Below are 27,967 nucleotides of genomic sequence, written 5' to 3'. Positions count from 1 at the left end.
GAAATGAGTATGCTATAGAATTAGTACTCTGGTTTTGGTCTCACCTTTGCATAATGCTTCCTTGTATTAAGATTTCTTTTTCCCTGCTGCTGCAAAGTCACTTCAGTCGTGTCCGACTCTGTGATCCCATACACGTCAGCCCACCAGGCTCCCCCACCCCTGGGATTCTCCAGGCAAGAACGCTGGATTGGGTTGCCATTTCCTTCTCCAATGCATGAAAGTGAAAAGTGGAAAGTGAAGTCGCTCAGTCATGTCTGACTCTTCACAACACCATGGACCACAGCCTACCAGGCTCCTCCATCCATGGGGTTTTCCAGGCAAGAGTACTGGATTCTTTTTCCCTACTGAGCTTCCCTACTTAATTAGGGGATAGAAAGCTCTCCTAACTAACCATCACACTTAACTGGTTCATTGAGTAGCCAACACGGTTGCTATCCTCGGTGAAATATGTACTAGCAGGTGGACATACACAGTTAAGAGACTTCTTTAATATTTTGCACATTTCTGTTTTAATAAATGAGAGTCAACTGCACTTGTTCCCAAATTCTTTATGCCAGTTTCAAATATCATTGTCATTATTGAATGAAATATTATGTAAATAAATGCAATATGAGTGTGAAAAGGAAGGAGCAGTTTCCATAAGAACTAAGCTGGAATGCCTGGAAATTCATTCAAGGCAAGTAAGTAAAATTTCTGTTGTTGTGTTAGGTAAAGGAAGACAATTGAAATAAAAAGAACAGCCGGAAGAACTCAGCTTTCAGCTTTCCTTGCAATTTCTAAGGGTTTTGTTGCTCTACTTCATGAAAACTGAGCCTGGAAATTGTAGATGATGCATTTATAAAGGCAGCCTAGGCAACAGAAATATGAAATTACAATCAACTGACACAAAGAAATGACCTTGGCCCAACATCAAAAAAAAGGCAAATAAATGCATTTAAGTTTTAAGCATAAACAAAATATGTAGTGTATATTTATGACTCTCTACTTTAACTGCTGTTTTTTAAAATTAACTGACCAATCTGTAGCCCTGATTGTTTCAGATAAGAGGGTTTCTCCTGTACAGTTAAAATTTCAAGATGGCATTAGCAGAACATTAAACCAAGCATGGGGCCCTGTGCAACCACAAAGGCTGTATGCCTGTGAAGCCACGCTGCTGGCCGGACACCCACCTGATCAGGTCTAACATGGCATCCACTGTGCTAACTTCAGGGGTGTTCCCTGTCCTGTCAATTTCATTCACTTTCTGGGTGACACCAGGCTTGATGCTCACCACCAGCACAATACCTGTAACCAAAGATAGCACCCACAGAGCATTAAGAATCTCCCAGGGCACCTGATATCTCTTGTGCATCCATCTTAGAGTACCAGGCAATACTGGGATGGGGACCCTGAGAAGTCTACCCAAAACACCGAGCCTCAGCAGGAACCTCAGCAGAATTACTGCCTTAATTACTTCCCATCTAACTGAAGCAGAAGGAACTCTTCCTGTGTGTTTTTAAAGAATGAGGGGCTGCACTCCAGAACTGCTTCTGGAAACATTTGCTGATGAGAATGCTCTTTTCTTCTTTAGCTTAGGAGATCAGCCTCGGCAGGGGTTGGGGTGAGAAGGACTTATTTTCCAACACAGGGTACTCAGCATCTTTCTGTAACTTTTACCCACAGATGCTGGTATTTTTCTGGAGGGTCACAGAGAATAAGCCTTATCTTCCTGTCATACCACAAGCCATCAAATATCTGAAAAGCTGTGTGTAACCTACAAAAGGATTTGGGTTAGGGAGTGTTCTGTGTGACTCTTTTGGGATGCAATGAGAACAGGAGTTCTAAGGAGAGAAAGCTGGTCTTGCTATAAAGAAAATCTGTCTAAACAGAGGGCATCTGGGACTTCCCTGGAGGTCCAGTGATTAAGACTTCATGATTCTGCTGCAGGGGATGCAGGTTCAATCCCTGGCCAGGGAACTAAGGTCCTGCATGTTGTGTGGTCAAAAAAGAAAAACAAACAGAATCTGAAAGCACCATTTTGGAGCTAATAGGTTCCTCTTGAGGTGTCCAAGTAGAGGTGGGAGGTTTTAGGAAAGACCAGGTTGATAGGCTGGAGGGGAGTGAAGAAAAGGCTCCATGCCCTTATCACTCTTCTCAAAGAGAAATGACCCTCCAAGGGGGCAGGACTTAAGGGTGTGAATGCATTAGTTTTGCTGAAGGGAGGAGTCACTGGGCAATACAGGGGCCATGAATGGGTGTGGTCTACGCTCCCCTCTCAGAGTTGCAGAAAAGATATCAGCCCAGCTTTGTTCTTTGTGTTGGCCTCCCTCAGGAGCCTAATGAAATGTGGTTTTGGTTTAAGGCAGGGTTCAGGGCCTCCTAGGTTGCCTGGCCTAATACCATTAACATCTTACCACATCCTCAGTTCATCAAAGCAGAGCTGTAAGGGTCAAGCTGGCTGCAACATTTGAGTACACTGCCCCCCTCTCTTACCACTCAGGGCATCCTTCCTAAAATGTCATGCTAGGTCACAAAGGATGGACCATACTTTTTTCACAAAAGTGTCAAAGGTATATAAGCAACCACAGTCCCTTATTAGAACAGTCTCCCTCTTTCAAGTGAAATTTATACTTGGCAAGACTTCTGTTAGCTCTGGGTACTATGTAAAATTTGAAATGTACCGAAATGCTATCTTTCTGGAAATACTTTATAATTATACTCAAACCTACTATTATAGACTACTTATCAAGTTTAAAGATTAGCTCTTTGCTTCACTTTCTTCGACCCAATGATCCGGATAAGGTGCAGAACTGTCCTTCTCTTTCCGTTTATTTACTAGAGACATTAATAAGCAGTACCATGGCTGAAACTCAGCCAATATTATATTTGTTCATATAAAAGGTTTAGTGCTGACTTCAAGCCTAACAGCTTCATAGCAGTTTAACAATTGTACTTTCTGATCTTTAAAAAAGTGTGCATTTTAAAAAGCCAACTACTTTTAAATGGAAAGTCACAATTATACAGAAAAATAAAAAAGGATTCAGAAATAAGTCTTACCTAAAATTACGGCAATGAGAGTGGTACAGAAATAATATACGACAGCACGCAGACCAATTTTTCCAGATACGTTGGAATCCAGTGTAGCAACACCTGAAAGGGTGAGAAGTCAGATTATATTACTCGAAGAAAAATTTCCAGGACTGGTGGCAATTCAATCCTCAAGGTTTGGAAAGAGCTGAGCAGTATGTATTTATCTGCTAGGCCTATCTCACACATTTTGTTTGAATAAATGCATTGGGTGAAAGAACCATTTCAGTATTCCAAATGCAGAGTTAAGAGACTGAAGGCTAGTAGGGGGCAAGATCCCCTCTGGCTAAATCCCCACCACCTCAGCTCTTAGTGACTGCTGTGTCTGTGGCTCGTGAGAGGGGTGGTCAGGAGACAAGTAAAAGGAGTTCCCCTTTGGCATCTGCTCTAAGAACTTTACCATTGTATCACTCGACATTCTTTTGGGATTTGGTATTAGGGGGGAAAGTTTACCTTAAAGAACTGAGAAGGTTCTTTCATCACATAATAAAAATCATATAACTCATGATCATTTCCCTTTCTGCCTTTTCTGTCAGGAATCTGAGAGTCAACTAAAAAGATAACTTTTATGTGTGATTATCAAGTAATATATCTGTTCATTACAATTATCTAAAGAAAGGAAAAAATATAAAGATGAAAACAAAAATCACCTCATGTCATCAGCTATTGTTAATATTCTGGTGAATATTATTCCCATATTTTTTTCTCAATTTTTTGTCAACAGGGCTGAGATAGTTTTATAGTTTATAATCCTCTCTCTTCTAAATACAATAAGCATTTTGCTTACTGTTACAAATTCACCCTGTAGATAATTTTAAAGACAACATAATCTTCTGTCATGTGGCTGTACCATAAGGTATTTAATCATCTCCTTAGTGATGGATTTTTAGACGATAGCAGGACCAAATTCAATAATAAAGCACCGTCATTTCATTATCCTTCCTGGCTAGCAGATTTCCTTCTCTTCATGATTTTCAAATTGCTTTTATGTTTAAAACCATATTCTGTATGGCTTTGATTATGAGACTCCTTAAAACCCTTGTTTTAATAAATTGGGATATAAATAAAAATTTCTGAGGGCACCGATCATCTAAGAAACTTATGACCACATTGTTTAGATCTAGTTTCAAAAGGTCTTTGGATGGGCAAAAGAACCACTTTTGCCTCGTTTCAAATGGTCAGAAAAATGACTGAATGTTACTTGACTTACAGTGGTTGTATGGAATGCCAAGGATAGATACAGAGGTGGAAAGCATATATCCCCGCTTGCTAGAAACCTTTGCCCTCCATCAAAGATGCTCATATAAATGTGGTCAAATGATGCATCTCTCTAACTGGACTGCTTCTGTGTGATACATGAAGCCGGGTTGAGAAGCAACCAAATCATCTTTCAGCAAGTTGTCATTTGGAAGTTTCAGACTACCCTGTCCGATTTCCAAAATGAGAATCACATTTTGAATCAAATGATTATCACAGAAAATGATTTTCTGAGTTTTCAACACGCATGAGTTGCTCCATAACTGTTACCCTGAAGTGCACGGTAGCAGGAAAAATGAAGAGGTTACTACAAGGCAGCCCCAAGGAAAAGGTAGTAAACATGCAGGCTATCAGCAAACACAAGTTGATTTTATATTCACTCCTCACGCTATAAAAGGCCTATCCATTTTTTTTTTAAGTGACTAGGGGATTACGCTCCTCAAATATAATCATACATAGTTGACGTTTGGGAAAAATCTGTAAGGAAGCTATGATGACGATGATGACAACAGAAAAAGACATCTCTCACTCGAAACACACCATTCCTCTGGCTGTTGATCGCTTCTTCTGAAGTTATATTTTGAGGGAAGACACTCTGGCCTCTAGCAGTCACCCCAGTATGTTGTTAAGGGTTTATTCATCAACCTCCAGAGCAAGACTGCACAATTACTGTATGGTGAGCATACTACGACAGTCACGTCCTAGAATAAGCTGGATGGTAAGATTCTATTTCTCTGGGAAAAAGAATGTGGTGTGCTGAGCAGAATTTCTTTCCTAATGTGCAGACAATTAAAAACAATAATTCTGTAAGAAACTATAATGACAAAAAAATAGTGAAATAAAATGACAACAAAAGAGATATTGAAAGCTACAACTCAGAAACCAATGAACTAGCTCATATTTAGTTTCAATCTCTTAAAAAAAAGAGCAAACGATGCAAATATATAAGCTTGCTAAGTATATTATTTGACTATAAAATGTTCCTATTTTGAGCTCTATTCATTATTTTGATAAACAATTATAATGATTATTCATGATAATAATGGTAGTTTAAAAAAAAAAAGAAAATTACCAGTCTAGATATTTAAGTAACCTGTACAAGCACCTGCTCCATGACCTAATGGAAGATGTATTTTCAGATATATCGTCCTTTGCTCAACATCCAATTTAAGCATCTCCCAGTCCCTAAGGTGCCGACAAGTGACAGATTCGCAGGGTGGCTGCCGAACTGTCTTGGGTATGTGTCTCCTGCCCTCTCAGGATTTTCTTCCAGCAGTGAAACAAATTAAATCTATGTGGGTAATTGTTTCCAGCATATGTTAAAATGTCTTAATTTGTCTTAATGATTCGGCCACGGGCTGGTGCCTCTGCTTTTATTCCAGGTCCCAGATGGCAATAAAAGGCTTCATATAATAATGAGATTCTTGGTGGAAATACTTTAAATACAGCCCCCAAAGTAGTCAGTTCCTGGCTGTTGCGAGTACAGTAACTCTCTTGTAGTTACTTTCAGAAAGAACTTTGTTCCCCATTTCTCAAATCTACTGAGGTCCTACAGATCTCCTGGATATATCAGAAATGCATTCAAATTAACAGTCATACTTCTCCACATCTCTAGAGCTACCCTTCTACCTTTCCAGCCACCACTGATTGAGGGCAAAGGTGGCACCAAAATCCAGACTCTCAACATCTCAAGGATGTTGAGGATGGGATGGGGTGTGGCTGCCATAAAGGGAGGGAACATATTCATGGAGGCAGTCCAATATTTGAAAACCTCTATAACAGGAACATTACTGAACTTAACATCAATATAAAATGTTTGGATGGATAGTCTAGCCACCCAGTTGCCAGTAATAGCCACCCAGTTGCCAGTAATAACAATGATAATGATTATTATAATGAAAATGACAATAGACACTGTGTATTGAACAATGACTGAGGGTTGTGTCATCTCCTTTGATGTTCACTATAACCCCACCAGGTTGGCATGCTTACTCCCATTTTACAGAGAAAACTGTGGCTTGGAAAGGCTAAGTAACAGGCCAGGGTCCTACAGCTGCCAAGCAGTGGAGCTGGTTTGACCCCCAAAGGCCAGATCTTAACCACTATGTATGTCACACTGGGTCTATCCATGTGCTACTAAATTCTAGACCAGTGCTGCCCAGTAGACCTTCCTGTGGTGATAGAAATGTTCTCTGTGCTGTCCACTACAGTAGTCACCAGCTACAGATGGCTAGGGAGCAGTTGACATGTGACTAAGGAGCTACTTTTAAATTTTGTTTAATCTCAATTTAAATAGCCACATGAGGCTAATGGCTACCGTACTGGACATCAACACAATCTCTAGGCCTCGCCAGAGTGTCCAGCATTTCATGCGTGCTCAGCAATGTTGAATGAACAGACTCAAGCTTAACTCCATTACAATAAACCAGGTAAACGATGAGGATAAACCAGATAAGCCATCATCTCCTGGTGTGCTTTTCCTTCCCCATGCTGACCATAGCGCTCTAAAGACTGAGGTGTATTCTTTCCTGGATCCTCAGTGCATTAAATAAGGTGCTTTGTGGATTTTGTACTAAATGCTTCCATGTGACAGAAAAAGCTACACTTCTTATGTGTGTATGTGTGCTCAGTTCTGTCTGACTCTGCGATCTCATGGACTGCAGGCTGCCAGGCTCCTCTGCCCATGGAATTTTCCAGGCAAGAATACTGCAGTGGCTTGCCATTTCTCTCTCCAGGTGATCTTCCTGACCCAGGGATCAAAGCCGCATCTCTTGCACCTCCTGCACTGGCAGGCGGGCTCTTTACCACTGTGCCACGTGGGAAGGCCACTGCACTTCTTATGGCTCCTTACAAAGCGAGCCCATTTCAAAGATCTCCTATGTTAGAGATTTAGGAACTTGGCAGGTAATCTCCCTAAAAACCACTCACACAGGGCAGTTTGGTATGGTTCCCAGAGTGGCAAACAAGAACGCTTTTCACTCATAACAGACCTCCATGTGAGAACACATTTAGCATTTTAGTGTTTCTCTTTTTTTTTCTCATTATTATGTGCTCCAACCGACTTGCCCCTCCCAGACTGTTTTAGATATTTTTTGCTCATTGCCACCCCATGAAATTTTAATAGCACAAACTGTACATCTGTTCATATACTAAATGTGTATATATACATATGTGTGTGTGTGTGTGTATATATGTATATGTATATATGTATATATATATATATATATGCTCTTTACATTGGAGAAGGAAATGGCAACCCACTGCAGTATTCTTGCCTGGAGAAACCCGTGGACAGAGGAGCCTGGTGGGCTAAAGTCCATGGGGTTGCTAAGAGTTGGACACGACTGAAGTGACTTAGCACATAGCATAGGCTCTTTACATGAGAAGAGTAAGCTTGCCGCCCACCCCTAAAAACTTGCTTCTGCTGCCTTAAGGCCACATTGCTCCAGTTGAGAGTGTGTGGTCTAGCTCAGTGGATGTTGTTCTCTGAACGGTAACTTAATCCAGACCTTGGACTCTGAAGACAGCTCCTTTCCATCAGTTCCTGTCACACCAGCCACATGTCAAGTGCTCATTTGTGACATGCAGCTGGTGGCTACTGCAATGGACAACATACAGAGAGAACATTTCCATTATCACAGCACCTGGCTAGTGCTGGACTAGAATTTTGTAGCACATGCATGAAGTTAGTGTCAGTTCAGTTCAGTTCAGTTCATTCGCTCAGTCACGTCTGACTCTTTGCGACCCCATGAATCGCAGCACGCCAGGCCTCCCTGTCCATCACCAAGTCCCGGAGTTTACCCAAACTCATGTCTATCGAGTCAGTGATGCCATTCAGCCATCTCATCCTCTGTTGTCCCCGTCTCCTCCTGCCCCCAATCCCTCCCAGCATCAGAGTCTTTTCCAATGAGTCAACTCTTCGCATGAGGTGGCCAAAGTATTGCAGTTTCAGCTTCAGCATCAGTCCTTCCAATGAACACCCAGGGCTGATGTTTAGAATGGACTGGTTGGATCTCCTTGCAGTCCAAGGGACTCTCAAGAGTCTTCTCCAACACCACAGTTCAAACGCATCAATTCTTCGGTGCTCAGCTTTCTTCACAGTCCAACTTTCACATCCATATATGACCACTGGAAAACTATAGCCTTGACTAGACGGACCTTTGTTGGCAAAGTAATGTCTCTGCTTTTCAATATGCTATCTAGGTTGGTCATAACTTTCCTTCCAAGGAGTAAGCATCTTTTAATTTCATGGCTGCAATCACCATCTGCATTGATTTTGGAGCCCCCCAAAATAGTCTGCCACTGTTTCCCCATCTATCTGCCATGAAGTGATGGGACCAGATGCCATGATCTTAGTTAGTATAACACAGTGGTTAAGAATATGACCCCCTTGATAAAGGAGAATGGGGAGCTATTTAATGGATACAGAGTTTCAGCTGGCAAGATGATAAGAGTTCTGGAGATGGGTGGTGGTAGTGATGGTTATGCAACAATGTGAATGTGCTTAATGGTAAATTTTATGTTATACATATCTTACCACAATTAAAAATTATTTTAGAAGTTAAAAAACCTTTAAAATGAGAAAGAAAAGAATAGCCTCAGTCTTCAAAGCACTATGGTCAGCATGGGGAAGGAAAAGCACGCCAGGAGATGATGGCTTATCTGGTTTATCCTCATCGTTTACCTGGTTTATTGTAATGGAGTTAAGCTGGAGTCTGTTCATTCAACATTGTTGAGCATGCATGAAATGCTGGACACTCTGGTGAGGTCTAGAGATTGTGTTGATGTCCAGTACGGTAGCCATTAGCCTCATGTGGCTATTTAAATTGAGATTAAACAAAATTTAAAAGCAATTCCTTAGTCACACCTAGCCACATGTCCCCCTCATTTACTGTGGGGAGGTCAGATGGTGGGCCTACCTTAGCCCCAAACAAGTGAAACATCATTGTGCTTTATCCTGGGGTTTTACTCTAAAGACCCTCCTGGATTCCTTGCTTTTTATCCACACCTTGTGCCTGATGAGGTCTAGAGGACCACCTTACAGCCCACTCTTAGAACTCAATTCTTCTGGGCACTGACACTGCCCTTAAGGAATTTACAAATGAGAAAGGACTGCGCACTAATACACCACAAAGCTGGTGTGGCAGGATCTGCAGAGATCAAAGGGTGTTTAAAGATGTTTATAACAACTGAACAGTAATTTTATGCCTGTTGAGTGTAATAACAAAAAACAGGGCTAGCGCTTTGTCTTTTGTTTTTATCTTTTCCTAGTAATTCATTTATGTTACAGTTTACAAAAATTATTGATCCATGTGGACTGGAAATTTATAAAACTAGATCTTTCCCACCCACTTTAAAACCTGGATGCTCTGTGAAGCACTGGTGCAGAGAACAGGTACCATGGGCTTTCAGAGGAACCAGAGGTGTCACCAGGCTGAGGTGCCCAGGAGCAACTTGCAATAGTGAGCATCTGAACTGAGCAGAAAAAGATGAGCAGGATTCTGACAAAGATTCTTTCCTTGGCCACATTTTAGTCAGGCTTCCAAGTCTTCTCTTAGGCCCATCTGTGTACTTCTTTGCAAAATAATTTTAGCAAGAACCTCTTACCCTTGATATATGATCAGGTTCCTTATCCTCCACCGTCTCCCAGATGATTTCTGATTTACTGTGGCCTGTCTTCAACATGAATCTTGTTGGGTCGGGTTAGCCAGAATCCCTTACCCTTGATGTTTTCTCTTAAGAGTTGTCCATCCACCGACCCCTACCTAATTTTCAATTATAAATTCCCACTTGTTCATGCTCTATTCAGAGTTGAGCCCAATCTCTCCCCTTCACTGCAGAATCCCATTGCAGTGGTCCCTACAACTGTGGTCCTAGGAAAAGTCTGCCTCCCCAAATTGACAAGTATCATTGAATTTCTTTTCTTTAACAAGTCCAGTTACCACTGGGTCCAGGATTGTCTTTTAAATCTAGGGATAGTTTTGAGGCTGGGCTGTGGCCTAGAGACAGATATACTCCAAGCAGTCCCAGGAACTCAGGGGCACCTGCTAGCTCTTTAAGGAACCACACTTGTTTTTTCACCTCTGGAGGAGGCTTGGATGAACTGGGGTGCTGGCTCCTGACCAAAGCAGTAACAATCTATTAGAATTTTTTTTTTTTTTAATAAAAACACTGCAAAGGAAGAAGTTGCCGTGGGCTAAACAATAGCATGTTTTAAAAATAAACACCCGAGGGTAAAAGTCTCCTCTGAGAACTCTCTGATTAAGCTACCACCCACTAAAAAACAAAATTTCGTGACAATCTCTCTCCACCTTGCCATTAAGTTGTCAGAATTAACTCTGTTATTGGAAGTTTTTTTTTTTTTTTTTCGGTCTGGCATTTGATGATGTTCACAATTGTGAATGGACACATCATCCAAGCAACTCATTGTTGCACTGAGGCATCCTCTTATCCAGATGACTCCTGTCTCTGTCACCAGCAGAGGCCATTGGCATAGAGAGAGACAAGCACAGACTTTGGTGGGACACCTAAGGCCCAAATCCCAGCCTTCTCCTCCCAGACTCAGTTTCCCCATCTATAAAATGGAGATTTAAAACATCTCTGCCTATGGCAGAAAGTGAAGAGGAACTAAAAAGCCTCTTGATGAAAGTGAAAGAGGAGAGCGAAAAAGTTGGCTTAAAGCTCAACATTCAGAAAATGAAGATCATGGCATCTGGTCCCATCGCTTCATGGCAAATAGATGGGGAAACAGTGGAAACAGTGGCAGACTTTATTTTTGGGGGCTCCAAAATCACTGCAGATGGTGACTGCAGCCATGAAATTAAAAGATGCTTACTCCTTGGAAGGAAAGTTATGACCAACCTAGATAGCATATTGAAAAGCAGAGACATTACTTTGCCAACAAAGGTCCGTCTAGTCAAGGCTATAGTTTTCCAGTGGTCATGTATGGATGTGAAAGTTGGACTATGAAGAAAGCTGAGCGCTGAAGAATTGATGCGTTTGAACTGTGGTGTTGGAGAAGACTCCTGAGAGTCCCTTGGACTGCAAGGAGATCCAACCAGTCCATTTTAAAGAGATCAGCCCTGGGTGTTCATTGGAAGGACTGATGCTGAAGCTGAAGCTGAAACTGCAATACTTTGGCCACCTCATGTGAAGAGTTGACTCATTGGAAAAGACTCTTGATGCTGGGAGGGATTGGGGGCAGGAGGAGAAGGGGACAACAGAGGATGAGATGGTTGGATGGCATCACCGACTCGATGGACATGTATTTGGGTGAACTCCGGGAGTTGGTGATGGACAGGGAGGCCTGGCGTGCTGCAATTCATGGGGTCACAGAGAGTCGGACATGACTGAGTGACAGAACTGAACTGAACTGCCTCCTAAAGGGTAACTATGAGGGGCAAAGTGAACCATGACATCTTGCACAACAGCTGTTCTGAGGGTTAGAAACAATATCTAGAGCACACCTAGGACAGTAACCAGAATTTCAGTCAATAGCCTCCATTACTGCTGAATGAAATGATCAATAATGAAGTGTGTCACTGAGCACACGGAAGGCACTTCACAAGTATTAACTCGTTTGTCCCTTCCATAATCATGTGGCCACTAAGGAGATCTTTTTAAAACATCAATCGGGCCATTTCACAAGCAGGTGCAAGTTTCTACTGGCACTTAATATAACACAGGAAATCCTTACCCAGGCTAACAAGGCCCTGAGGGAAGGGCACCTGTCTGCCCTGCAGCAGGGTCCACCAGCCCTCTTCTAGAGCCGACCGAGCTCCCTCCAACAAGGCCATTGCCTAGGCTCTTCCCTCTGCTGGACTGTCTCACTCTCCTCTTCTTTCAACTGCTTTTAAGTCTTTTCCTCAGAGCCCTTCCCTGAGTCTCCAGGCTGAATCAGGCTCTCCTCACTTGGCATCCCATTCATACCATGTTTCACAGGTACTACTAATGCACTCCTTATTTAATGTCTGTCTTTCTCATTAGACTGTAAGCACCCCAAGTGCAGGAGACCTAGATATCTGCCTAGTCACCAATGTTCACCCAGTGCCTGCACATGGGAGGAACTCCATGAACATGTGTTGATTGAAAGAATAACCAAATCATCTACATATGGCTACCGGGCTCCAGGCAACTCTTCCCAGGCTCTGGTCCTCAGGCAGCAGAAGGTTCCAGAATGGAGCTCGGGAGTCTGCATCAGTCCCAGGTGCTGCCCTTATGATCTGTGTGATCTTGGAAAACTGGCTTAATCTCCCTTCAACTTCTGTTCCCTCATCTCTAAAGAAAGAGGTAAGTTCCTACTTATTTTCACTGGATTGCTATGAGGATTTAAAAAAATAAGTTCATTACTTCCCCAGAAAAAACAAGGCTGAGGTCAGGCTATGCTCTCACTCTGTTGATCAGGGCAGGCTGGATTGATACTCCTAGGATGTTAAAAGGGAAAAAGAAAAGGCAGAGGAGAGCATGCAAAATATGTTTCTGTGCATGCTTCCCCTATGACATCAGTTTTTCTTAAGAGACATTATTACAAAGAAGTCCCTTTCAATAGGTTCTGTCACCTCCCAGACTATTCTGTGAGGTTAACAACATTAAACTGGTTCCCAGCAAAATGAACTAAAGGCTCTCGCAGCCTTTGTCAGTAGGTTCACATTTGATGTTCAAAATCTGTCAAGGAGCAGCAGGTGAGTCTCCTGTTTCTTCAGCAACCCAACAGCTGTTTTAACATTTTTTTTTTTAATATCATAAAGGAGAGTGCTATTTGTATTTGGGACCAATTTATCATAAGACCCAATGAGCTTTTATAGGAGGTTTCTTGTTCAATAAGCATTAAACACACCTCAGAGGATCTGAGGAGCTCAGCTACTCTCTTCAAAGCCTGTGCTTTGACATCGGGATAGCGAACAGCTCAGAGAGACTTTTCTAGCTTTCTACCACAACCTAGCTATTATTGAGCTCTCTCTTTGCTTCTTCTTATCTCAACAAATTGGTACCTCGGGTCTCTGGGTTGAAGCTGCTTGTTTGCTGGGAAACTTAACATGTGAGGCAGAGCAATCCTATTGTTTTCGTTTCCAGAATGAATGCACTGTGTGAACTCACCTGGTTTGGCTTGATTCTAATATTGGCCCTGCAGGTTCTGATGCCAATGTAGGGACTGTCTAGAAACTTCTGATAGTATCAGACAAAAAAGAGTAAATTAAAAAATTTTCTCCTAGGCCTAACTAGTAAAATCTAGTTTTAGCAAGAACCCTGCTAAGTTAGTTTGATCAAACCCCGAATATCTGATCACTCTCCATATCTAATCAGGCTCCTCATTATCCATCACCCCTGGGTGCTGGAGGGCAGTCAGTCCTAGGTGCTGCCCTTATGATCTGTGTTATCTTGGAAAACTGGCTTAATCTCTCTTCAACTTTCTGTTTCCTCATCTCTAAAGATAGAGGTAACTTCCTACTTACTTTCACTGGGTTGCTATGAGGATTAAAAATAAGTTCATTACTTCCCCAGAGAAAACAGAAAATAGCACTTTCCATGCACTATGACATATTATGGATAATGATAGCACTGTGTCATAGTGCAGAGGTGGTATCTGATTACCCTGGGCTGTCTTCACCAAAAATCCTGTTAGGTCGATTTAGCCAGAGTCCCCCTTACCTTTGACGTTTCTTCACAGTAACTTTCCATCCACTGATCCTGCTACCCAGGTCACTGGCCATCGTTTCCCATTGCCTCATGTTGCATTCAGTTGGACCTGAACCTACTCTCTTTCCTCCACTGCAAAGCCCCATTGCAGTGGTCCCTCTACCTACTGTGACAGTCTGGAATAAAGTCTGCCTTACCATCTTTGAGTGGTACTGAATTTTCTTTTAAACAATACTTCTCCACTGAAAGCTTGTTCAGGGCGTTCCTTGGCGAGAATGGCACAGGTGGGAGTCACTGCTCTAACCTCTTTCCCCATGCCTACAAGCTTATGCCCGGAATCCCCAGAAAGGTGCACAAACCCCATGAAGCCATGCCCTCACCTTCCATTCCCTTGCTTCCTCCCCAGGTTTGCAGACTTCCAGTCAAAGTCTCACTGTCCTCCCAAGATTCTGAGCCTTCTATTTTCTTCTGTCTAGAATGTCTGCCACTTCATCTGATTCCTCTCTCTTCTTCAAAACTCCACCCAGTGTCCCTTCCTGCATCCTCATTCCCAGAAAGACTTATCACAGAGAATTGCAAATGTAGTCTCCTTTTTTTGAAGAACTGGACTACTCTTTGTGTCTTGTGTGCCCAGCATACAGCCTGGGACATTGAAGATATGAAGGAATGAATGACTGTCTTCCAGATCCATGTATTGAACTTATGAGATTCTTTAGAATCCCTGCATGATTTCTCATTTTTTCTTAACAGGAGAAAAATATACACATTTATTTAATACATGTCTTATGTGACATGGAAGCCATCATAAAGACTTAAGTTCCAAAGAAATGGTGAAAATACTTGCTTTCATATTAGGTTGACAAAGAGAGGCAATTGTGGAAAAGTGACTAAACTATATGAGTCTCACTTTTTTTTTTTTTTAACTCAGTTGAACAGAGCTGTGAACCAGTCTAGTACTGGTTTAGGAAGAAGGAAAGCTCATTCATGGTGAATTCTCTGGGCTTCACTATGTCAGAGACTGAAGCAGGGGATATTTATCTCTTGTCATTTTCCTCTTTGTTACTGTGGCAACAAGTGGCACATTCATTATGGGAACTCCATCCCTTATGTACACAATGTGTCCCTTCCTTCTTTGGAGAAAGGGCACTGTAGAAAACCAATTAATAGAATAAGTCTTCTGGCTTCAACAGCTGTGTTCTAATGCAACAAAAATTTCTGGTCTCAGGGAAATGTTTAATTTGTGTGTGCAAAGTTGTTTAGGACATATTATCTTCTTGGTTCCCAAACAAGGTTGGGAAAAAATAAAGGAGGTGTTTCTTGGAATGCAGGCAGAATGCAGTGGTTCTAGATGGTACAAATGAGGTAAGATGTTCATTCTCAATCTGAATGATTTTAAGCTCCAGCAGGAAGTTTTAAATTTATAATCATCTTGAATTGGCAGTTTTCGTAGAGACTGAACTATATTAAAAACAAACAAACAAACAAAAACCAATGTTTCAAGAAAAGCAAGCATACTTTTCCCCCATAGCTGAAGTTGATAGTGGATGCTCTTAGCTGCCTAACAGCAAGATGTACAGCCAAATGATATGTGCATCTTCACCTCTTATACCTTCTTGCCAACAAGGGACTCACGGACCAGCAGGAGACCTGAGGTCCACGACCAGGTGGCTGGAGGAAACATCAGTCCCTCACAGGATTAGCTTGTTTTCACACGGTTAACCAGTGTTTGCTGAATTAAACAGAACCTGTTTCAGGGAGGCATATGGAATGACTCTTTCTACTGGAGGTGTGGATGGCTTCCCAGGGCACAGCCACTTACGAGTAAACGAATACATATTCTTAAAAAAAAAATGCCCTCCCCAGCCTAAATAGCACAACGATGTCACCTGCGAAATCTGAATTTAAAAACAGCGGGGGGTGAGGGGGGTCTCCAAATACCTTGAGATGTCACTTTATCTGCTCCATCCTCCATTCTTCAGCATCTCTTCAAGGCATTTACACTCACCACTTGGTATGAGTAGCATTTTCTCCAGAAATTGGTTTGTCACTCAGATAGTTCAGCTGCCAGCTTGTCTCCTATTCTTTTTTTATTTTTTTGTAAATAAATGCTTTATTGGCAATGCACCCAGGCCCAATCACTGACATATTGTCTATTGCTGCCTTTCTGTGATACCCAGTTGGAGAGTTGGACAGGGACCATATGGCTCCAAACGTCTTGAATATTCACTTATCTGGCCCTTTACAAAAAAACCTTCCAGATTCTTGCTTGTAGGGAAATCTATTCACAAATATATTCTGATAAATACCATTTGTATTTAAGCCTTAATAAATGCTGTTTATCTCTAAGCCTTAGTTAAACCCCTAACGGGGAACCTCTCTCTGCCTCTGGAGGTGAGATCAGATTGTTGTCGTTCCAGCTTCTGCATCAGGGGAGTAAGACAGCTTCCTGTGGGGATGCTTGGGGAATCTCTCAGAACAGGAGGGAAGGAGTCGTTCCATTCCTGTGCTGGGTATTAAAGAAAATGTGACCTAAATTTAAACTCCCTGGCTGATTAACACCTGGGCCAGGATTTCCAGAGCCACACTTTTCAGGCATGTTCATAAGCCATCTCCCCTGCTATTTCGCTGGCTGTGGGATACAAATACAACTTACAGACCTAATGCTCACGGGGTCAAAGTGCAGATATTCTGCATGTGGCATGGGTGTATCCTTCAGGATATAAATTAAAGGTAGGATTCTGCTAGTGCCTAAACTATCTGCCTCTAAAAATGCCTTGAGATGATGTCCATTGTGCCTTCTTCTCTTTGTGTGTGTGTTAAAGCAAGTTCCAGACATTATGTCATTTTCATCCCTACATAATCCTATACACTTAAAAAAAAAAAGATCAGTTTCTTATATAATTAAATGCCACTATCAGCACTATCAACAATTTCTTTTAAAAAAATTTATTTGTATTATGAATAACAAGCTCTCTGTTAAATTAAAACCTTTCATTTATTTTTGGCCACACCACACAGCACGTGAGATTAGTTCCCAGACCAAGGATGGTACCCGAGCCCCCTCCATTGGCAGCATGGAGACTTAACCACTGGACTGCCTGGGAAGTCCCTCAAAAATTTCTTGATACCACCTAATAACCAGTCTATATTCAAATTTCCTTGATTAATGTGACGGCTTATCACATGAAGAGAGATTCTCCCTGTTTAAAAAAAAAAAGCTATAAAGTAGTTTTATGTCAGCAGAGGCTTTGATGGCAGAGGTTTTGTTACTTTGTTAATTTGGCAAGATTATGCATAAGTACAGATTATTCGTCTCAGGTTTTACTGTCTCTCTGCCACTGATTTATGTATCCTTAGGGCACTCATTCAGCTCTCCCCTGCTTCCAGCATGAATTCTCCTTTGTCCTAATAAGTGTATGAAATAAGCTCTTGATCTGGTGGATTTATAAAGGCTTTTGAAACTTGAAAGCTGCGCTTCCTGTATATTTTCCACAACCATCTTCTGCTTCACCCTCCTGGCTCTGTGCTGGGTTGGGAGGCTGAGGATCACTGCAGGGTTTGGGGGAAGGACCACACACCAGGTAAAGGTGGTGCTGAGCGCAGGGGCAGGGGGCAGAGCTGGGGAGCAGAAGGGCTGGGAGACTACCAGAGGCAAGGCTGGAGGGGTACAGAGCAGAATCCATCCCACCTACTTCTTCTGGAAGGAATGAAGGGAAGAAGGAAGGAAGGAAGGAAAGGGAGGGCAGGGAAGGAAGGAAAAAAGAAGAAAGAAAATACAAAACAAAAAAACAGAAAAATAACGTGTGTTTGCCTTTAAAACATAAAAGAAAGCTCAGTGATCATTTTTTCTTACTAACTGAATCTAATCATTGTTAGCCATTTGGTTTGGGTCCTAACTTTTAAAAATGTATATAAATTTTAATAAAATTTGTATTGTACACAATATCTTATCTAATTAATTTTATTCTCCTACTTTATATTGTAACAGGAACATTTTCAACCTTCATTAAATATGTTTCCAAAACAAAATTTTTGATAGGTGCATAGAATCCTAACTTATGGGTATAACATACATTTAGATTGCTTATAATTTATCACCATTATACAAACAAATATTACCATGAACACCCTTGTACCTAAATCTTTGAACCTATCTTTGATGATTTATGTTAAATTCATCAGAATAGAAATGTGAGGTAGAAAGATCAGAACATGTTCCAAACTTCTCCCCAGAAAGTTGGTTCCAATTAAACAGTAACTGAAAGAGTGATTGAGCCTGTTTTCCCATAACCTTGCCTTAGTACTGCTATTATTTTTTCCTTTTAATCTGAAAAACTTAAAACACAAATTATCATCATTGTACCCATTCCTGCTTTGTTCATGTCCTTTGAATCTTTGACCATTTTATCACTTTATGTCAAAAGAATGGATAGTGTTTAACTGTGGGATTTGGTGAGGGAAAAGTGTAAAAATTTCCAGATTTGTGCTACACCTTCAAAAAGCAGCTGGGCTATGCAAGTGGAATGCAAATTATTTTCCTAGATTATTTGCAAGGCTGAGCTAGCACTCAAAACAGACTGCAAAAGTCTTACTTGTTATCACATGCCAAGTACATATTTTCAACATCTAATATATCCAACTAGTATATTCACACAGTATTGTTACCTTTTCTTTTAAAATCTGGCTTACTGCATGGGTTTTAGATTTGCTGCCTAATCTGGATCAACTTTCCATACCTTCCTCCATAGATGTAAGTATCAACCACAAAGTAGTTTATGAACCTTTGTGCAAATGCATGCAGAATACAGTACATAGGTACAGCTTTGAAAATTTTTCTTGAGAGAGAGTCCAAAGCTTTCATCGTGTTCTCAAAAGACCCTAGGAAAAGATTACAACTCTTTGATATGGAGAAAATTCTAAGGGTTTATAGAACAGCCATCTCCACAGGAGAAGGCAGGTAATGTGAATGAGTAAAGAAATATGGATGTTTACATGAAGTCTTCCAAATTTTAAATGCCTCCAATAATTTGAAGTTAAACAAATAATCATTATATGGTACAAATGACTGGTCTGCTAATCTGGCCCTCTGGCTGCAGGCCCTAAAAGAAACCAGGCATTTCAAAGCATAATTATATTCTCTTTATGTCTATAATAAGCCAAGAACACCAAGACCACTTAAGAACTAGGCTTCCAGTGGACTCTGGTCTGATTGGAGTTTGGCACTTCAAAAGTTCAATGGCTAAGTCTACAACTGAAGCAATGCAGTTGCTGAAAGCAGCAGAGCCTGACACCCATCCATCCTTCCCCCTGCCAATGTCCAGCTCTACAGAGATCAGTCCTACATCTCTTTAGTGGCAGTAGAGAAAAATGTTCTAGAAGAGGATATGTCAAGAACCCTAATTGCATGGTTATATAAAACTGATTTTCAAGTTGGCAATACTAGCAATTGCTGTATTTTACCTACTGCCAGAATGAGAAAAAGACAAAGTATGGAAGCCACAGAGGAGCTAACCATACCCAGACGAATGACGTTTTTATAAAGCCAATTAATCTCTACCTACATAAAGGAGTGTGTTCTATAAAGATACCCTGCAACATAACAATTCATAAGGGAAAAATCATTTCCAAATTCAAGTGTGTCAGAAGTTCAGGTTTAAAAACACCAGGCTCTTGAAATATGGTACCAACCCATCATTAAACCTTTCCCACAACATGTGACTACTGGTCCCTGGGCAGATTTCCAGGGCACATATGTAGCAGGTTCTGAGTTCTGTGGAGGAGTGGAAGTGAGTGAGAAGAGGAGACAGAGGACCCTGCAGGCTGAAAGGCTAGAGGCATGATGGCTGCAGCTGAGAAACAAATGAGTAAATTACAGAAAACATGATCCAAGCTGATAACCACATTTTGCCTGAGGATGCCGGATGACATGGAAGGAAGAAAAGTGAACGGGAAGTCGCTCAGTCGTGTCCGACTCTGCGACCCCGTGGACTGTAGCCCACCAGGCTCCTCTGTCCATGGGATTCTCCAGGCGGGAATACTGGAGTGGGTTGCCATTTCCTTCTCCAGGGGATCTTCCCGACCCAGGGATTGAAACTGTGTCTCCTGCATTGCAGGCAGACGCTATACCCTCTGAGCCACCAGGGAAGCCTAATGACTGACCAAATACGCCTTTTTTTTTTTCCTTCCTCACGAGACATGCTATAGCTGGTCAAACGAAGATCTGAGCTGTGGTTGACAGTGCTACAGGCAAAGCAATGCCACTTTGTGAATAATTAAATATTTCACTCAAGCAAATATGTACTTTCCAAGGGAGGTATGTGTGTGTGTGGTACATTAGATGCATTTTGACTTTTTCCTTAATAAGAACAACTCAGGTGATTAGATGGCTCCTTAGATAATCACAGAGAACATCAGTTTTCTAAAGGTACCTGTAATCATGCTGGATACAATTAATGGTAAAATGACGAGTTTCAGCATTCTCATCAGAATCTCTCCAGGAAAGGAAAAGTAGAATTTCTCCAGGTTAGATAGCTTGCTGTATTCTCGAACCAAGACTCCTATAACAATCCCTAAGAAAAACAATGATTGGGAAGAAGAAAGGAACAACATTAGATTTTTTTTTGGTATAAATTGCTATGAAAAAAATCCCCCAAATACAATTTTTAGTGGCAAGAAAAATAATTTTGATGATCTTCCTTGAGTCGGCAAATATTAGACTTAAAAAACAAATTGCGTTTTAAAAAGTAATGAGTAAATCTGCAAAAAGTAAAATTCATATGAAAGCTTTTTCCATCTCCTTTATTCCCCTTCAATTATATTATCGTGACAAAACATCAAAGAATATTGTGAGAAGGAAAAAAAAAGTTCAATCTTAGCCAGCCCAATATAACAGTTGTTTCACACACCACTTTTATTGTCTATCTATAGATATTTTGCATGTTTTATACTTTACATATAAGTTTGTATTTTTCTCATATTCTTTTAATAAAATTTTAGTAATACTCTTCTCTTTTTATAGAAGTAGAGTTGATTTACAATGTGTTAGTTTCACAGCAAAATGATTCAGTTATACATATTTTTCAGATTACTTTCCCTTACAGGTTATTACAAGACATTGAGTATCGTTTCCTGTGCTATATGGTAGGTTGGTTATCTATTTTAAATATAGTAGGGAAATGTTCAATATTAAGAAACAGTATGCATTCTCTGAAAGCTTGCCTTAATACGATGTTAGTATGAACTCTTTCACTTCTGAGATGACTCTGACAACTAAAATTCACAAATTTTAAGTATTTCTTCTAGTAACACCCGGTTGCCCTACTCCACCCTATTCCCATCAACGGCCACTCCCTACTACCTTCTATTAATCAAGAAAGAAAGCTCACACATCTTTTGGGATGACTCACACATCTTTTTTTTCTTCATCCACCTCCATGGATGACATGCTAACTGGAAGTAAAATGACTAGAGGGCAGGAACATTCAGGAAGGATATAACTGGATATGTTAATTTGCAAATGCAAATAATTAGTATGTGAAAATTTAGAGTTATTTGCGTACAGTTAAGAACACTAGAGCAAATGAAGAGATGTGAATTACAATCAACAGTAGAGTTTTCATTTACATTCTGGTATACTTCTCATGCCCACTGTGCTGTGCTGTGCTTAGTCGTGTCTGACTCTTTGCGACCCCATGGACTGGCCTGCCAGGCTCCTCTGTCCGTGGGGATTCTCAATACTAGAATGGGTTGCCATGCCCTTCTCCAGGGGATCTTCCCAACCCAGAGATTGAACCCAGGTCTCCCACACTGCAGGCAGATTCTTTATCATCTAAGCCACCAGGGAAGCCCATAAGTAACCTTATATGAAACATTTATAAGTTACATTAGATAAGTAACCTTATCTTTAGCTTTTATTTTCCTACATATTCCACCTTTGCCTTGATCTCTATTTTGTACATACATTATTGAATGTATTTCTGATCATCCATTTTAAATTATTTTTGGAGCAAACATATACACATAAACATTTTTGAGATTGCAGTTAAAGCAAACAAACAAAAAAGCCTCTGTATTTTTGATCCTTTTTGATACAGATTTCAAAACTTAAGCGTTAGAGACTCCAGAATGGTTAAGAACACCAAGGATTCAAAATATTTTAAGCAAATATTAAAAGCATGTTGTGCTTACTACTTACTTAATTAGCTATGTTTAGCTGTTCTATATGGAACATAAATATATTGTTCTATAAGGATGCTCTGTGATGTTCAGTGCTTTAAACAAACAAACAGAAAAACCAGATACTCTCTCTCTTAGTATTCAGGTTGCTTCAAGTAAAATTTTGGCTTGTATGTCAAAGAAAGCTCTGTATGTAAAAATAAAGGAGATGTGTCTGTGCTTAAAAACCAGCCACAAAAGCACTCTGTTGGGTAGCAAAAGAACCCATGTGCTCCCCATCTTAGGGTTTATATTACCAATGATTAACTGTGCCTCTAATCATCTCCACCCCAAATGAATGCAAGGCAGTTAGAAAGAAATGTACTTGCTATTTTTCAGCCTTTAACCAGATATGGGTTTTTAATGGTAGAGATAAAAAGAGTCTCCACAAGGAGTCAGTTAAAAGCAATCAAAGGTGACAAGCACAATGAATAAGTTACTGTATTTAGTAATGAACACTTTCTATCAAGCTTGTTCTTGAAGTTGAATATCACAAATTATATTCTGATATTTATTGACTGAAAGGAGAATACAAACACCAACCAAGACTTGGAAAAGCAGTTGGGAGATTTTCTCTGGGCCAGAGATGTCATCCCAGGACCCTCAAGAACAAAAAATACTGGTGAATGACCTCAGCCAGGAGTTAACATTTGTGAATGGATGTACTATGCCTTGGTCTCAAACACACTTGGAAAAATGAGATGCAGGATAAGAGAAAAATCACTGGAAGATTTGCCAGGTTCCAAGATGAAGCCAGGATTTCACAGTGTACATCCTTCCCTACCCTTTTCCAGAGTCAGAATCTTGGAATGGATGACGGAACATGGAGAGGTTTATTCATAGCCAAGGGCTGCTGGGATTAAGTGCCCACCCAGGGGTACACAGGTCAGATGCACATGGTAGGGCCACTCCCAGAACCAGAGAAGATGAAGCCCAAGAACCTTCCTGAATGGCATATCTATACAGAGGCCTTCAGCAGGTCCAGGAAATAAGCCCAAAGGTACAGTTGTTACCTAGATGGTTGTAGCCCTTTAATTACCAGGAACTCATTCTTGGGCTGCTTTTCCCCACACAGGCAGGAAGATCCCAAGCAGGTACTAAGATGGTTGGGAAGTATATGGTGTTAGGAGAGCAGGATCAAGTTAAGGTTCCACCACCTACAAAGTACATAACTTGGGTCATGGCTTTAACTTCTCCTGTTGTCGAGTGGTGGGATTGGAGGTAGGGCAAAAGGGCTGCCCTCAAAGGTGCCTTCAGAGGGCCAAGATGTGATCATCTCTGAGCCATAGTGTCCTCAGTTTTAAAATAGGATCATAAAACCAGCTCATTGGCTCCTGGAGAGCTGGCAATGTTTTTTACATGAAATGTAAATTCATTGGTAAAACAAGGAAGGGAGAAGCTAGGGAGGAAAACAAGACCATAGCTAGAAATTTCTTCCTCCAGTTTAAAACCTTAAGCTTAAAAGAGAAGATATGGACTTCTCTGGTGGTCCAGTGGTTAAGAATCTGCTTGCCAATGCAGGGGTGATAGGTTCCACTCCTTGTCCAAGAGGATCCCACAGGCTGCAGAGCAAGCCCATGTACTACAACTACTGAACCTGTACACCCTAGAACCTGTGCTCTTCAACAAGAGAAGCCACCACAGCGAGCAGCCCACGCACCATAACGAGAGAAAGCCCATGTACAGCCACAAAGACCCAGCACAGACAAAAATAATGTCTTTTTTTTTAAATAGAAAAGACATACAGGATGTCATTGTTTCATGCCCATGTTGCCTCAAACAACAATTGCCAGTTCAGTAGCCCTATTTTGGAGGTAATGGGATGATTTGTTTTCCTGCAAATTTTATTTTAAAAATATTGTTTATGAAATAATTCTGGAGATCAAAATAAAAGGTCATAAATAATTAATTGCACCAACCTATCTACTCCTTTCCCCTCACCATTTCCCAGGTCCTACCCAAACTTTGTTCTTATGCATGTGGTTTTTTTTTTTTTTTTTAGTACTGCAATCTAGCAGATAACTCAACACCCTGCCCTATTAAATACTGTCCAGCAGAAGAAAATAGGTAATTTTAATTTTAAACAAACAAAACAAAACGAAGCAAAATCTCACCACGGCCCTTTCAACAAAGAATGGGAGCAGTTTGTGAGCTGCGAGGCATCAGTGTATGGTGAGGAAGGAGGGGCTGAGGGCACGAGGCACAGGCCCCGTGCTGTTCTTCTGGCAACATACACTGCCTGGGTGGCTAGCAGGGCCGGAGGGAGGGCCTTTCCTCCTCAGTCCAGGATCTGGCAGCTGAATCAGTGGCTGTGAAGCCTGATTTGTCCACAGTCAAAGGCACTTGTGGAAATCCACTCCCAGCCAAGAGTGAGTCCTTAGGGAACCAGTGTGGCCTCTGAAACGTCAGCTGCAAGATACCACCCAGAGTTCACAGGGACTTCACGCTCTCCCTTCTCGCTTCACAGGGGCACTACCTGATCTTTGTTCTTATGCACGTGTTCTTTATAGTTACAAAAATTAATCTGGGGATAGTAGCTGAATTGCATTTGATTCAGATTTATAAAAACAGCATTGTTCCTGTTTTAGGGTATTTGCAGAAAAGAGATTAAAATCTTCTGTGGTTTTTAATCAAAGCCCCAGAATAGTTCTCTGGTTCACAGATTTGAATCTGTCTTGATTAAATAAGAACTATTGGCAAAGGAAAATACATTTTTAATTACCACTGAAATAGTTATCTAGCCATGCTGTCATGTTATGTACTATTTTAAGCACTAGATTAAGCCCCTGAGGAGCTAATCTGAATGTTGATAACCAGAAAATAAAAAGTATGGGATGAATAAAGTTATTAACAAATGGCTTGGCATACACTAGGCCTCCCTGGAAGCTCAGTGGTAAGGAACATGCCTGTCAAGGCAGGAGATGCAGGTTCTATGCCTGGGTTGGGAAGATCTCCTGGAGAAGAAAATGGCAACTCATTCCAGTATTCTTGCCTGGGAAATCCCATGGACAGAGGAGACTGGCAGGCTACAGTCCACGGGGTTGCAAAAGAGTTGGACTTGGGGACTAAACAACAACATGCATACTCTGAATAGATAGGAGGACGGTTTCTCTCTCCTATACTTCCACTGAAATATACCTGCCCCCTTTTCTCATCTTTTCCTTTGGAGCTGAGTAGCTTCAACAATATAAGCTCTTTACACGAACTCTGACACAAAACACAGATACCCGTGTGTCTATAAAACTTTTATTTTTAAGCCTTAAAAAATATATTTACTGCATAGGCAATATTCTAACAACTCTACTGGAAATCAAAAGTGTTAAAAATTTACCCACAATCTCATCAACTCAAATATATGTAAAGTGAAATTGTTTTCATTTTTCATACGCTACTGAGTTGGCCAAGCAGTTCGTCTGGGGGTCCTTTATCTCAGTTTGCCATCCGTGGACTGAACTCAGGACACAGCAGTGAAAGCCTGGAATCCTAAACACTAGGCCACTAGTGCTGCACCCAGGGCAGCAGGTAGTGATCGAAAGCAGTCGACGTACAGTTTGGGAAAAAGAAACTAGAGACAGAATTAAAGTTTTAAAGATGGGATCAGGGGACTCAAGACCTCTTGGATCAAGAGCCCTGTTCCTCAGAGCCGCATCACTTTAATTTAGTGTCTTGGCAAGCAGAAAGTATCTACTGTGCTACATTGAAGGCAGCCTCCTGTGTTCCTAGTCATCTCTCCCATTTTATTGATTACTTTAAACTATCTTTGTTATTTTCTTGTACAAGGCCTATCACCTAGCTGGAGGTCATAGACGTGCATATGCCTTGGGAAAGCATCTTAGTGTGTGCAAAAGCAGCGTTCCAAGGTGCACACTATGTTTTTCCTCAGCTTAGCAGGGTATGACAACCCCAGCTAATCAACCCAATGTATTTTTACTTGGGTTATGCTGTATTGCTATATTTTGCTTTTATTCTTTTCCCATGGTGATTTTCTCATGGCTTAGCCAGAGCAACAGGCGGCTGACTATTAACCCCCGCACACCAGGGAACTCCCCCACTGAGTTTTCAATTCTACTGTCTCTAAGTTTCATTTCTGGAAGTTACTGTATCCTTCTCACAGCATCATTTTTCTGTTTCCTATTTCCTCTTCCATCTGTTTTTTTTTTTTTAAATCATGTTAAACATAGGTACTACATACTCTTTCAGATGGTTGCATCATGTCCAGCTTTTGTATTCTCTTGCTTGTGTCATTTCCTTGTGTGATTTGTAATTTTTGATCGTAGATTTGTCTTTTAGGAAGGGGGTTGGCTTTCCATGGTTGTGAAATTGTCCCTATACATAATAGGACACCTGTTTCTCCTGGGAGTTTAGGAGTTTTAAGGTCATGAGGAAAGTCCTCCTATATTCTGTGCTGGAGTAAATTTAGATCACACAACCAGGTAAGTATATGTCTGAGTTTTAATTTTCTCATGGGTGCCTCTCTTCCTCTTTACTCTTAGACATGGGCAGAAGGCAGCTTTCTTGAGGTTTCCCTGGGTCACAGGGTAAAATTTTTCTGGTCTTCTTTCTAAGCGAAATGAAGTGAAACTCGCTCAGTTGTGTCTGACTCTTTGCGACCACATGGCCTATACAGTCTGTGGAATTCTCTCGGCCAGAATACTGGAGTGGGTAGCCTTTCCCATCTCCAGGGGATCTTCCCAACTCAGGGATTGAATCCAAGTCCCCACATTGCAGGCAGATTCTTTACCACCTGAGCCACAAGGGAAGCCCCTTCTTTCCAAGGGTAGGACCAAATTTTGAGGTTTTAGGCTCTATGAAGAGGAATGATACTAGCTCCTTCACCTGTATGGGCCAAGATCTTATCTCTTCTCTATGTGGATATTAGAACCCCTATCACCCATCACTGCTGCTGCTGCTGCTAAGTCGCTTCAGTTGTGCCTGACTCTGTGCAACCCCATAGATGGCAGCCCACCAGGCTCCCCCATCCCTGGGATTCTCCAGGCAAGAATACTGGAGTAGGTTGCCATTTCCTTCTCCAATGCATGAAAGTGAAAAGTCAAAGTGAAGTCGCTCAGTCGTGTCTGACTCTTCGTGACCCCATAGACTGCAGCCTACCAGGCTCCTCCATCCGTGGGATTTTCCGGGCAAGAGTACTGAAGTGGGGTGCCATTGCCTTCTCCAAGGGCTATAATTGGCTTTAGACCTTATCAGGTTTTGTTTACACTTCAGGCTTTGTGTTCCCTTTTATTTCTGGTAAATGGGAATTTTTCTTTCTTTGAGTTTGGGTTACACATTAATTTGGAGAAGGGTATTATATTTCTATGTGTTTGGGATGGTAGGATTCATCCACATTAGCTCAACTACCATATTACTAGATGCTACAGCACCATCAATTATTTATTCCTTACCCTTTCCAACATGTCTATTTTAAGATGGATAAAGGAGTGAGTGGAGATTAAAGTTGAAAGTCCCACCACATACAGTAAAGTTCTTGCTATACTAAAGACCTGATATACTGATACTAAAACAACTATTGCTCTTCCAAGAACTCCTGTGTAATCTTGTGGGATCAATTAACCAAAAATCATTTATAGACCACCTATTCCTGCAACACACTGGACAACAGAAAATAGAGAGAAGAGTAATGCATAATCAGGGGACCTTTACATGATGAAATGCATGTTAGTCTCTCAGTCATGTCCGACTCTTTGGGACCCAATGGGCTGTAGCCCGCCAGGCTCCTTTGTTCATGGAATTCTCTAAGTAAGAATAGTGGAGTGGGTAGCCATTCCCTTCTCCA

At 41.2% G+C, this 27,967-nt stretch overlaps 1 protein-coding gene across 1 annotated transcript in view; it reads right to left on the bottom strand.

Moving 5' to 3' along the window:
• Positions 1-27,967, bottom strand: part of SLC1A1 (solute carrier family 1 member 1) — a 72,909-nt gene that overhangs the window by 17,467 nt on the left and 27,475 nt on the right. The window contains exons 2-4 of the mRNA XM_069576484.1: positions 20,388-20,528; positions 3,037-3,129; positions 1,170-1,284 (exon numbers count right to left, since the gene is read on the bottom strand). Of these exons, the coding sequence (XP_069432585.1) occupies positions 1,170-1,284; positions 3,037-3,129; positions 20,388-20,528 (349 nt within the window). The remainder of the gene's footprint in view (positions 1-1,169; positions 1,285-3,036; positions 3,130-20,387; positions 20,529-27,967) is intronic.

Source organism: Ovis canadensis, chromosome 2 (assembly GCF_042477335.2).
Source record: "Ovis canadensis isolate MfBH-ARS-UI-01 breed Bighorn chromosome 2, ARS-UI_OviCan_v2, whole genome shotgun sequence".
Taxonomy (NCBI): domain Eukaryota; kingdom Metazoa; phylum Chordata; class Mammalia; order Artiodactyla; family Bovidae; genus Ovis; species Ovis canadensis.
This window is presented reverse-complemented; position numbering and strand designations above follow the sequence as displayed.